This window comes from Camelus ferus, chromosome 13, assembly GCF_009834535.1.
Source record: "Camelus ferus isolate YT-003-E chromosome 13, BCGSAC_Cfer_1.0, whole genome shotgun sequence".
Lineage (NCBI taxonomy): Eukaryota > Metazoa > Chordata > Mammalia > Artiodactyla > Camelidae > Camelus > Camelus ferus.
The window spans coordinates 8,470,744-8,482,924 of record NC_045708.1 but is presented as its reverse complement, the minus strand read 5'-3'; the positions used below and the strand labels follow the sequence as shown (position 1 = coordinate 8,482,924).

Sequence of the window (12,181 nt, the reverse complement as noted above, 5' to 3'; positions counted from 1 at the left end):
AGATTCCTCCTCAGCCTGGACCTCAGCCTCCATTTGCTCATCTGCAAAATGAGGGGCTGGACCAGATGGCTTGCGTCCCTTCCAGGGCTAAAAATCTTTTATTCTAAACTCCAAGTTCTAATCTCTCTTACCTTCTTTTTTAAAATGACTCTCTGTGTCTTCGGTGAGACATCCAAGACAAGCTCTGCACAGGTCATGGCTTTGTTGGAAGCCACAGGCCGCCCTGTCCCTTCCTGCAAACTAGGATTGAGAAAACAGGAACAATCATAATTGTGTGCGCACAGACACATGCACACACACATATACACATGCACTCACATGTGTATTCAAGCATTCTAAGCAAATGCCTAAACCTCCACTATAAAGAAGAAAATTTTTTTAATCATAGAAGAAGAGGTCTGACTCAAGTTGCAGAAAGATCAAGGTTGTGCTGTTTTCCTGCGCAGTTCAAAGAGTCATTTATCAGGAGACATACTCTGACATTTCCTCTCTCCTGATATTTTAAGTGGTTTAACATTCAGGCATAAAAGGATTATTGTATATCTTTAGATGAAAACAAAAAGAAACGAAAGAAAACAAAAACTAAGCCAGATACTCCAAGGGTCCAAGAATTAGCTCTACTCTGCCAGGAAGATGATCAGCATTATTGTGTCTCCACATCTTAGCAAGAAATTAGAAGTCCTTTCAGGATGAAAAGAAAACAAAATCACCTTTGTCCAATTCAACACTGTTGTGTTTCTCTGTTGCTTCAGAATCTTAAGCTTTATGGAATGTTGCAGCCTAGTTAGACTTCAGGGTATTTCAATGAAATTTTATTTAGGTTATTCTGATTCTACTAATCTCTTCATAAATTCAGAGTTAAAAACTAGTTTTCATGACACCAAAAGCACAAATGACTAACAAAAAATTTTTTTTCAACAAAATTGTAAAATTTTGTCCTTTCAGAAGTCATTATTAAGAAAGTAAAAAAACCAACCATAGAATGGGAGAAGATATTTGCAAAGCATGTATCTGATATGGCATTTGTATCCTCATTACATAAGGAGCTTTAACATTCAACAATAAAAAGACAAAAAAAATCATTTAAAAATGGGCAAAGGACTTGAATAGATATTTCTCCAAAGATATACAAGTGGCCAATAAGCACATGACAAGATCTTCAATATCATTAGTTATTATGGAAATGCAAGTCAAAACCACAATGAAAATATCACTATATACCCAGTAGACTAGTTACACTCAAAAAAAAAAAAAAAAAGGACAATAACAAGCACTGCTGAGAACGCAGACACTGGAACCCTGACACATCGCTGGTGGGAAGATGAAATGATTCAGCCGCTGCGGAGAATAGTACAGCAGATCCTCACAAAGGTAAAGAGAACTGCTGTAGAACCCAGCAATTCCACTCCTAGGTATACACACAGAAGAATTTTTTAAAGTACATAAACAAGTATATGTGCAGGCATGTTGACAGCAGCACTGTTTACAACATCCAAAAAGTAGAGACAAGACAAATGTCCATGAAAGAGTGAATGGACAAAATGTGGTAGAGACATACTGTGAAATATTACTCAGCCGTTTAACAGGAATGAAGTATTGACATGCTACAATGTGGATAAACCCTGACAACGTTATGTTAAGTGAAAGATGCCAGACGCAAAAGATCACATATTTATGATAATTTATGTGAAGTATCTGGAATAGGTAAATCCCTAGAGACAGAAAGCAGATTGGTGGTTGCCGGTTGCCAGGGGCCGAGAGTAACCATTTAATGGGCTTGGGGTGATGAAAACCTTCTGGAACTCGATAGCTGTGGTGGCTGTACAGCATCCTGAAGACACTAAATGTCACTGAGCTGATCGCTTTAAAATGGTTAATTTTATGTTAAAAGAATTTCACCTCAATTTAATATAAAAAAACAAAAAACTAGGCTTCTATCTCATCATTAGTTCTCTCCAAAAAGGCAAAGAAATAGGATCTACCACATTCCAAAATACGGTTCAACCTCTTCACACACTAAGATTCCCAGGAAATTTTCTTTTTATCTATCCACGTCCCTTATAAAACTCATAATTCTTCATTAGGATTCTTCAGTTAAAGAGCTTAATGACTACTAGAATTTAACATAAGAAAGTACAGAGAGAAACATGATTAGCAACCAGATTAAGAACTGGTTTTTCAGGCACTAAAACCTAAAGCCAGTCATATTGTTGAGTGCTGTAATCTCTAAAAAGAAACAAGGACAACTGACTTAGACAAGATAAAACCTAGCACCATCACTATCAAAAGAGCACTGCAACAGACAAAGAAAAGAGGGGTATTCTATGCAAAGACGCCCGTTCAACTCATTACTCATGAAATCTGGAGTCCAGGTAGAGGAGAGATTGCACAGACTCAGATTATTCCCTGGACCTCAGGCACATACAAAACAATTTCATAAGCAAAATTATTCAGAACATTTTGGAAAGGAATATGACTTTAAATGTCCTGTTCATCAGGTGCCTTGTATCTGGAATGCTAAAGATTCAGCTATTTTCCCAGTTTCTTCATGGATAAATCTTAAAATTGGCCCTGTAACCAGCACAGAAAACAATAAACTGTATTTATTACACACGTTGGGGGAATGACTACTTTTTGAAAGCCCAGGGTTTTGAATCTCTATGTATCTATCTATGTACCAATAAAACAGAATCAGAACAAGCTCACTACTCCTCCTCTGACTTGTCTACATACTAATTAGTCAGACAACAGTGAAGATTATCATTCCAGGGCAACTGGAGTTACTGTCAAGTTAAACTACTCTGCTTGCTTTCGGTGAATAAGATAGACCCTTAAGTGTCTGCTGGATCAGTATTCGCAATGGGAGAGGTGCATCAGAATGGTGATTTGAATACTTATAGATGAAGATTAGTTCAGTTTCAAATGAGGAAAGTGGTAAAACAAACAAAACTGGCGGTAAGAAGTTTAAAAAATACATAAGAAATATCACCGTAAAGCAAGAGCCACAATGGATTATGGGGGAGGTCTTCAAAAAGAGAAGAATCTTGCCTCTTTGGGTAAATTTTAATCTAGCCAGAAGACAAGGGTTTATGACTAAAGACCTCTCAAGATAGACCCTGAGCCCGGGATTTGGTAAAGAATGAAAGGAATCCTCCTTCTTCCCTCGGCCTCCTGAGAACTGCTTAAAATTAAAACCAGTTAATAATTAGAGCTTTCTGCTTCGCAAGAACAGGAGTCTAACCCAGAATTACCCAGAGAATGTATACGTAGCAGCAATGTATATGAAATTTTCATAGTAAAGCTGTTGGTTGTCCTGGAAGTCATTCATGCTGCAGCTGATCTCAGAGGAGCCCGCCCCTTTAACAGTCAGAGTGATAAAGGGTGGCAGGGTGGGTTCGTCCCAGGCATAATCCAACGAAGTCATGGGCTTCACTTCAGTTCGGAGCCTGGGTTCAGCTACGCCATGCTGAGTGAAGACAACCGGGACCTATGGTAACAGCAGAGAGGAAGAGGACTTTGGCTCAGACTGGTGTTACTGGAAAGTGATTCAGTGCCTCCTGGGTTTAAGTCCTAGATCCTTCCCAAATGACTTCTACACAGCGTATAACCACAAGTGAGGCTCAGCATCTCGCCTCCTCAAGTGCCTTTCTAATCATCTTCAACACTGCAAAAAAGCCCACCGATGAAAGGACACAGGCCCCCGCTGCTGCGTAAAGGGTTCTGAGAAGCAATTCTATCCTTTCAATGGCACCTAGTCCACCCTTACCCCCCAGGACACACTCTGAACAGAGAAAGGTATAAAAATTTTGGAATTCAGCTATGGAAAGTCACATATTGTAAGACACTGCTATTCAAAGGCATAATTTAAAATAGAATCGAATGATTTCCATCTTAGCTTTATTTGGAAGATTCATAAAGAAGCTCACTGTAACTAAGCAACAGTAGAAATGCCCATTCTACTGGACATTTATCAGTCTGATTCTGATTCCTCTCTCTGTTTAAATGGAATGTCTACAGAGGGCACCATGCCAACCGAACTGTCTAGTCAAAGTAAGTTTTGGGGGCTGAGAAGTCACTTCTGCACAAGGCTGCCTAGCAATCAAAATAACCAGCAGAAACCACCTCTCAGTAGCAAGGATTTCTAAGATTCCTGTATAGCTTCTTTTAAACCCAAGTTTAAAATATATTTCATCATTATCTTAAGGGCAGTACATACTCCACTTTCCCACATATGAAACAGCCAAACTGTCTCTCAGCTCCTTTTGATACCTTGGAATAGTTGTCAATTCGGAAAGGAGGGGGTAACTGATCTGTGTCACTAAATGAGATTCTATAGGTAGCTCCTCGAAGAGTAATTTCCACACGCAGGAAGAAGCATTTTCCCAGAGTATCTCTGCAGAAAAAGGAAACAGAAGAGGCTGCATAAAAGGGATGAAACAAGTTCCAGTTCACTTTCTTCCCATATTTCTCATAATCACCACTATGTGTTCCTTGATCACATTTTTTTTTAAAAAGTAGAAATCGACAGTATAATCACCCAGTAAAAAAAGAATTCATTCAAGCAACTTTTGAACAACACACTGTGACTGTATGGGATCTACGCATTTTACTTAGTGGGTTTGTTTTGGTCATAGTGTCAGTACAGCAAATGAGTAAATACTGGTTGAACTACTAAAATTGTTGATATTAGACTACTTTTGACCTAGAAAAGAGAAACTTCATAGGGTTCAAACTAATGTATTGATGTTACTGATAAACAGGGTTTGTTCTGTAGGATGAGAGCAGGAAAGGAAGAATCCTGTGGCATGGAGGTACCAGTACGTGATCATAATTTGTATGTGCTTGTGTGTGTATTCAAATATAGATAAATCACTGGAGAGAATGGAAAGCTCTTCTTTACAGAAGAATATCAGTTAACAAATGTAGAAGAAATGAGAGAATCAGAAAAATCACCATTTTGCAACCACCAATGTAACAACGGATTCAGGTAAGATCCATCAAAATACTGAGTTAAAGGTTTTGGGGAAAGAGAACACACACAGTCTCAAATTATCTCCTAAATGGACTGCTCTCGATTACAAAGAAGAAAAGGTAACAGTACAATACAGAGACCTGGTGGACACCACTTTAACCAAGTGATGATCGAATTTATCAGCAACAGCAGTAATGGGACCTACGGATGTCACAGGCCTCCTGATATGACGCAATGGGAAACACACACCACTGCAGAGGTAGTATTCTTACCAAAAATGTTTGGTCCAAATTTATACATAGAAAACTGTCAGAAAAATCCAGAAAATAGGACATTTTACAAGAAACTGGCTTGGACTCTTTAAAAATGTCAATGTCGAGATCAATATCACTAATTATCAGAGAAATGCAAATCAAAACTACAATGAGGTATCACCTCACACCAGTCAGAATGGCAATCAGTCAAAAGTCCACAAATGACAAATCCTGGAGAGGCTGTGGAGAAAAGGGAACCCTCCTACACTGCTGGTGGGAATGCAGATTGGTGCAGCCACTGTGGAAAACAGTATGGAGATTCCTCAAAAGATTAGGAATAGACTTACCATATGACCCAGGAATCCTGCTCCTGGGCATATATCCAGAAGGAACCCTACTTCAAAAAGACACCTGCACCCCAATGTTCATAGCAGCACTATTTACAATAGCCAAGACATGGAAACAGCCTAAATGTCCATCAGCAGATGACTGGACAAAGAAGATGTGGTATATTATACAATGGAATACTATTCAGCCATAAAAACTGACAACATAATGCCATTTGCAGCAACACGGATGTTCCTGGAAAATGTCATTTTAAGTGTAGTAAGCCAGAAAGAGAAAGAAAAATACCATATGAGATCGCTCATAGGTGGAATCTAAAAAAACACAAAAAACAAAAAACAAAAACAGAAATACAAAATAGAAACAGACTCATAGACATAGAATACAAACTTGTGGTTGCCAAAGGGGTGCGGGTGGGAAGGGACAGACTGGGATTTCAAAATGTAGAATAGATAAACAAGATTATACTGTATAGCACAGAGAAATATATACAAGATCTCGCGGTAGCTCACAGAGAAAAAAAATGTGACAATGAGTATGTGTATGTGCATGTATAACTGAAAAATTGTGCTCTACACTGGAATTTGACACAACACTGTAAAATGACTATAACTCAATAAAAAAAAGGTAAAAAAAAGAAATGTCAATGTCAATAAAGACAAAAAAGGAAAAGGAGACTATGACTATTCGAGACGAAAGCAGACAAGATATACCAGATCCTAACCTAGACCAAGGGAGGAGGGTTGCTATGAAGGACATTTCAAAGGACTATTCATTTTAAAACATATCAATATTATATATTAAATTTCCTCGGTGTGTGATAATAGGTGATAAATAAAGTTTGTTATGGCCGAAGTATCATGATGACTTCAATTCACTTTCAAGTGGTTTGGAAAAAAAGTATGTATGCGTGCACGTGTAGAGAGAGAGTAACACAGAAAATGTTGAAATGCAGGAAATCTAGGTAAAAGATGAGGGGGTGTCACTGTACTAGTCATAAGTTTTCTGTGGGTTTAAACTGTTTCAAAACGAAAACTGGGGGAAGTAAAAGAAAGAGCTGACACAGTTTTCTGCTCAGTAGTTTAGGGCCACACACTGAAGTTATTTCAAAAGGATTAATAAAGGTAGACGAGTCACCTTCTTCCCCCACCTCCAAACCTCTCTTTCTTTCTTTTTTCTTTCTTTTTTAAGTAACCATGAGTAACTTTTAAAATTCCAAATTGGCTTCCCCTTCTCACACAATAGATCTGGGCTGACTCCATCAAGGCAGTATGCAAACCAGTAGTGGTTTTAGCTGCAGAATTCCTCACCTTTTTCCCCCTGCTAAATGAAACCTTGTGGGAAACACACAATGCTAATGGGAGTTCTGGCTGAAGTAGGGATGAGGGCATTAGAGCCCTGCCAACTCTGCTTCCTTGGCCTGTATATAAAGTTACCTCCTTGGACCCCAACTACTCCTAGGAACACAATTTGAAAACCACTATACCAGATGCAGTTAACTCTAATAGGGGCCAGGGCAAAGGATAATTAAGAAAGGCACATCACTGACCAAAAACAAAGAAAAACCTCAGATAATGCATTCTTTTAAGATAATGCATTTCTTTAAAAGTCACATATAAATACTATTTTGGCTCATCTATTAAACTAGCCATTTTTCTGTTACCTTACAATAGTGTTCTCCATGGAGAACTAACTATAAGGTATAAACGACTAAATTTTGCTTCTAAATGTGTTGAAATAGCACTGATTTCAGTGTCCTTAGCTTCAGAATCATTTGATGAAAGAAACTAAAGAGGACAGAAATAAATGGAAAGGCATCCCAGGTTCATGGATTGGAAGACTTGATATTGTCAAGATATCAATGCTATCCAAAGTGGATATACAGACCTAATGCAATCCCCATCAAAATTCCAAGTGTTTTTTTTTTTTCCCAGAAAAAGAAAGATTCACCATGAAATTCAGCTGGAATCTCAAGGGAGTCCAAATAGCCAAAATAACCTTGAAAAAGAACAAAGACGGAGGTGTCAACTTCCTAATTTCAAAACTTATTACAAAGATACACTAATCAAAACAGTGTAATCCTGCCATTAAAGACAGAATATGGATGAACAGAACACACAGCCCAGAAGTAAACCCTCACATGTAGGGTCAAATAATTTTTGACAAGAGTGCCAAGACATTCCATGGGGAAAGTCTTTCCAACAAATGATGTTAGGAAAACTAGAAATCTACAAACAAAAGAATGGAGTTGGACCCTTATCCTGTACCACATACAAATATTAATTCAAAATGGATCAAAGACCTACATGTAAGAGGTAAAACTATAAAATTATCAAAAGAAAACAGGGGAAAAGCTTTATGACATTGGATTTGGAAATGATTTCTCAGATAAGACACCAGGAGCACAGTCAATGAAAGTTAAAAAAGGTAAGCCGGATTACACCAAAATTAAAAACACAATCAACAGAGTGAAAAGGCAATGTGTGGAATGAAAGAAAATATATGCAAATTAATTATCTCATAAGGGGTTAATATCTACAATATATAAAAGACTCCAACAACGCAACAACAACAACCAAAAAAAAAAAAACCAATTCAAAAATGGGCAAGGGACTTGAATAGATATCTCTCCAAAGAAGATGCACAAATGGCCAAAAAGCACATGAAAAGAAGGTCAACATCACAAGTCATTGTGAATCAAAACCATGAGATACCACCTCACACCCGTCAGGATGGCTACTATCAAAAAAACAAAAAACAAAAAAACCCACAAATGTTGGTGAGGATGTGGAGAAACTGGAACCCTTGTGTTGTGTTGACAGGAATGTAAAATGGTGCAGGTACTATGAAAAATAGTACGGCAGTTACTTAAAGAATTAAAAATAAAATGACCATATGATCCAACAATTCTACTTCTGAATATATACCTAAAAGAATTGAAAGCAGGGACTCAAAGAGATATCTGTACATCCAAAAACACAGCAGCACTATTCATAATAGCTTTAGCTCTTATGGGAGGGACAGAGGGTACAGCTCAGTGGTAGTGCACATGCTCAGCATGCACGAGGTACTGGGTTCAATCCCCAGTACCTCCATTAAAACAAATAAACAAACAAACCTAATTACCTCCCCCCACCAAAAAGAGTCTGTCATAATAGCTAAAAGGTAGAAGCAACTCAAGTGTCCATCAATGAATGAACAGATAAGTAAAATGTAGGATGAACATATAATGCAGTATTATTTAGCCTTAAAAAGGAAGAAAGTTTTGACACGTTACAACATGGATCAACCTTGAGGACATTTTGCTACATTTGCTATGTGAAACAAGCCAGTCACAAAAACACAAATGTATGATTTCACTTATCTGGGGTGGCAAGAGTTGTCAAATTCATAGAGAAAGGAGAATAGTGGTTGCGAGGGGTTAGAGAAGGGGAAACTAAGGGGTTATTGTTTACTGGGTACAGAGGGGTCGGTTTTGCAAGGTGAAAGGAGTTTAGGATATTGTTTGCACAACATGAATGTACTTAACACTACTGAAATTAAAAATGGTTAAGACAGTAAATTCCGTTATGTGCCTGAGGCCCACGAAATAATCTCTGGGCCCTTATGTTATCATTCCCATATGACATGTGTATTTTACCACAATCTTTTAAAGTTTAATACTTAAAAAAAAAAAAGCGTTGATGAAAGCAGTCACCCTGGCTAGCTGAGGTGGAATTTTGCTGATTTCTCTGAGGACCAGAGGGTCACTGAGTTGGGCAAAGAAGGCCAGGTGATTCACTGAAACGGCAGTCACTGAGAGAACAGTTCGTATAGGTGCAAGAATAGACCAAAACATTTACAATCAATGCTACCTTCTAAATGCTGACAGAATTCAGAGCTGTGGGCAATCACGAGCTCCCTGCTACCCCCTGAACATGTGACCTCGGACGACAGCAAAATGCACAGTGGTCAAAAGTGTCAACGTTCCCTTTAACTCATTCCATCAAAATGTTCACCTGGTCTTTGCAGTTTGAAGACCTTTGTCTGAGCCAGAAACATATGTGCTCATTTCATGAAGAGTCTTACTATCTACTACTTACTATTTATAGTTTTATAAATATCTGAAATTTATATGGTATTTACAGCTTACTATTTACGTTACCATACCTCAAACAAGGCTACTTTTTGTCTAAATATTGTCTCTGAACTTACCTCATGTTGATATGGAAGGAATTATTCTTGTTAACTTCAAAGCCTCCAGACCAAATACAATTGGGAACATCCATCAATCTGACACATAAGAGCTGATCATAGTCATTCCGGGGCCAGTGGAACACCACACTGGAACCAGGAAGGGTGGAAATGTAACCTTCAGGATTAGCTGTTCCCTAAAACACACAGGATCACTGGCTTTAGTCAACAAGTCAAGTAAAGACAGCAAATGTTTACTGAGGATCTACTCTGAATCTTGCTCTCTACCAGGAGCTATTTACGGTACCAAAGGCATAAAATGGTTACTCACACCAAAAAACTTAGTGTTGATGGGGGGAGATAAGCCCTGACATTAAAATTCACTGTGCTGTTAGAGAAGCACTAGCCATTCTCCAAAAGCAAACTGCTTACCTGTCCCCTGGCAAATTCCCTCTGTGCAAATGCAAGTTTGTGAGATGACTTATTATCTAACAGGTAACGGGGGGCAAAGATGACCATACAGGTGTCAATATATCGACCTCGGCCTTTCTTGACATCAATACCTACAAATAACAAGAACCACTTCCGTAAATAAATCAGGAGGGAAAAAAATGCGTGGTTTAAATAAATTAAACAGACTTCACAATTGCTTAGTTTCTATGAGAAAACAACTGTAGCACAGAGAGAGGCTGTCAAGCCTTACCAAAAATGGAATGAAAACAGCAATTGCACTCAAGTATTATTCTTTATTCCCCTTTAGGCCTTTACAAGTCTCCATGGCAACATCAGTATCCCCATAATTCCTAGCTTCTTCACCAAGTGCGTACAATCAGAATAGCAACTAAAACACACAGATGTTTGGTCACAAGATACCTTTGGTTTCCATTTATGAAACTGACTACTACGAGTTTATGTGATACATTTCTGCTTACATATGGGACACAAAATTTCCTCCTCTTATAGCATGTAACAGAAATTTCATATTACTTAGTTGGACTCTGCAACTTCCCTAAACTCAATTAACTCTTCCAGTATTTCTTTCAGCCCACTGTCTAAGAATCCAGCTCAAACATAATGCTAAATATGTTTATAGAATATTATAGAAATACCATAGAATTTATTCTTTCATACGATAAATATTTTCAGCACCAAAACAAGTACTGGGAAAAAAAGCAAACAAAACACTTAGGGTGTTACTTAATATAAGACTTCACATATCTTAAAACAGCTAAAAGACTGAGCAAATCAAAAAAACAAAAATCACTGAAATTCTGTGCTTCAGAAATGCAAAGTAATGCTGGACTAGGAAGATAAACCCTACACTTTTCTGTACCATACAGAAAAGCATCGATTGTCAGAAATGAACATTATCATAGCTAGCTGATCTCAACTAATCAAAGTTCACCTATAAAAGATATGTTTGATATTATAAAAAGAGTCTACAGTATCAAGACTCAATTTTTGGGAAAAAAGTAGGTTTTTTAATTTCCTTTTTCATTTTAGATTGCCCTGGCAAACCCCTAATAAATGAATAGCTTGATAAGATCAAAATGTACAAAATCCTTCTTGTTGGAGTTACATGTGACGTTAACTGGCAAGGCCCTGCCTGGATTTTCTGCTTGGGACGATGCTTGAAACTTTCCCGATAGGGAGCTAGTTATCCATCCAATTCTTCAAAAATATTCATGTAAGAGATCCCACAAATTCCCTTGATTATACATGCCAAGATCTCATGATCCTTAAGAATTATAAAATCCTACCCGAGCCCACTCTCTCTATTCCTTTCTTTGGTTTAACAACAAAATTCAAGTCACACTCTTATCTCTAAACACAAAAGTAGTAAGTTTTAATGAATGCACCTAGCACCTAAGCTTACATGTGCACTCACTGTATATTTCCACTGGACAGCTCAATTTGCCTCCCTGCAAGAATTGTGCGGTTCCTTAGTGCCAGCTGCTTTAAAAAGCACAAGTACCATTTTCCCTCCAATCCGTACCAACCACAGCTCCCAGACAACCTGCAGCGTCTTGCTTTCATAGTTTATCAAGGACAGATACTCCAGCAGAAAACCAAACTCAGTACGAAGCAGAACTTTGCCTACTCAAGGGGTGGAGCAAACAAATGTGAGAAAAAGTAACAAAAATGGTCCTCAGCTGGAGGATCAGATAAAGTTTATTTTTTCTATTAAAAAAACTTAATGTCAACTTTAAAGGAGACACCTTCATGTCAAGGGAGAATACATGCAAATTCATATTTTAAAAAACATAAAAAGCAAACTGTACTTGGAAGAGACTCTTTTACTAATAAGCCCTCAAACGCTTAAACATATCACTGACTCCACAGGATTCAGGGAAAACAGCTTAATGATACCACCTCGATTTTTCCTTCTAGAACATGACTCTCTATACCTACACTGCCCAAAACAGTAGCCATTAGT

The 12,181-nt window shown here is 37.9% G+C and overlaps 1 protein-coding gene across 1 annotated transcript in view; it reads right to left on the bottom strand.

Moving 5' to 3' along the window:
* Nucleotides 1-12,181, bottom strand: part of VPS13D (vacuolar protein sorting 13 homolog D) — a 226,887-nt gene that overhangs the window by 113,798 nt on the left and 100,908 nt on the right. Inside the window, 5 exon segments of the mRNA XM_032495223.1 lie at nucleotides 132-240; nucleotides 3,252-3,487; nucleotides 4,270-4,393; nucleotides 9,766-9,941; nucleotides 10,177-10,307. Of these exon segments, the coding sequence (XP_032351114.1) occupies nucleotides 132-240; nucleotides 3,252-3,487; nucleotides 4,270-4,393; nucleotides 9,766-9,941; nucleotides 10,177-10,307 (776 nt within the window).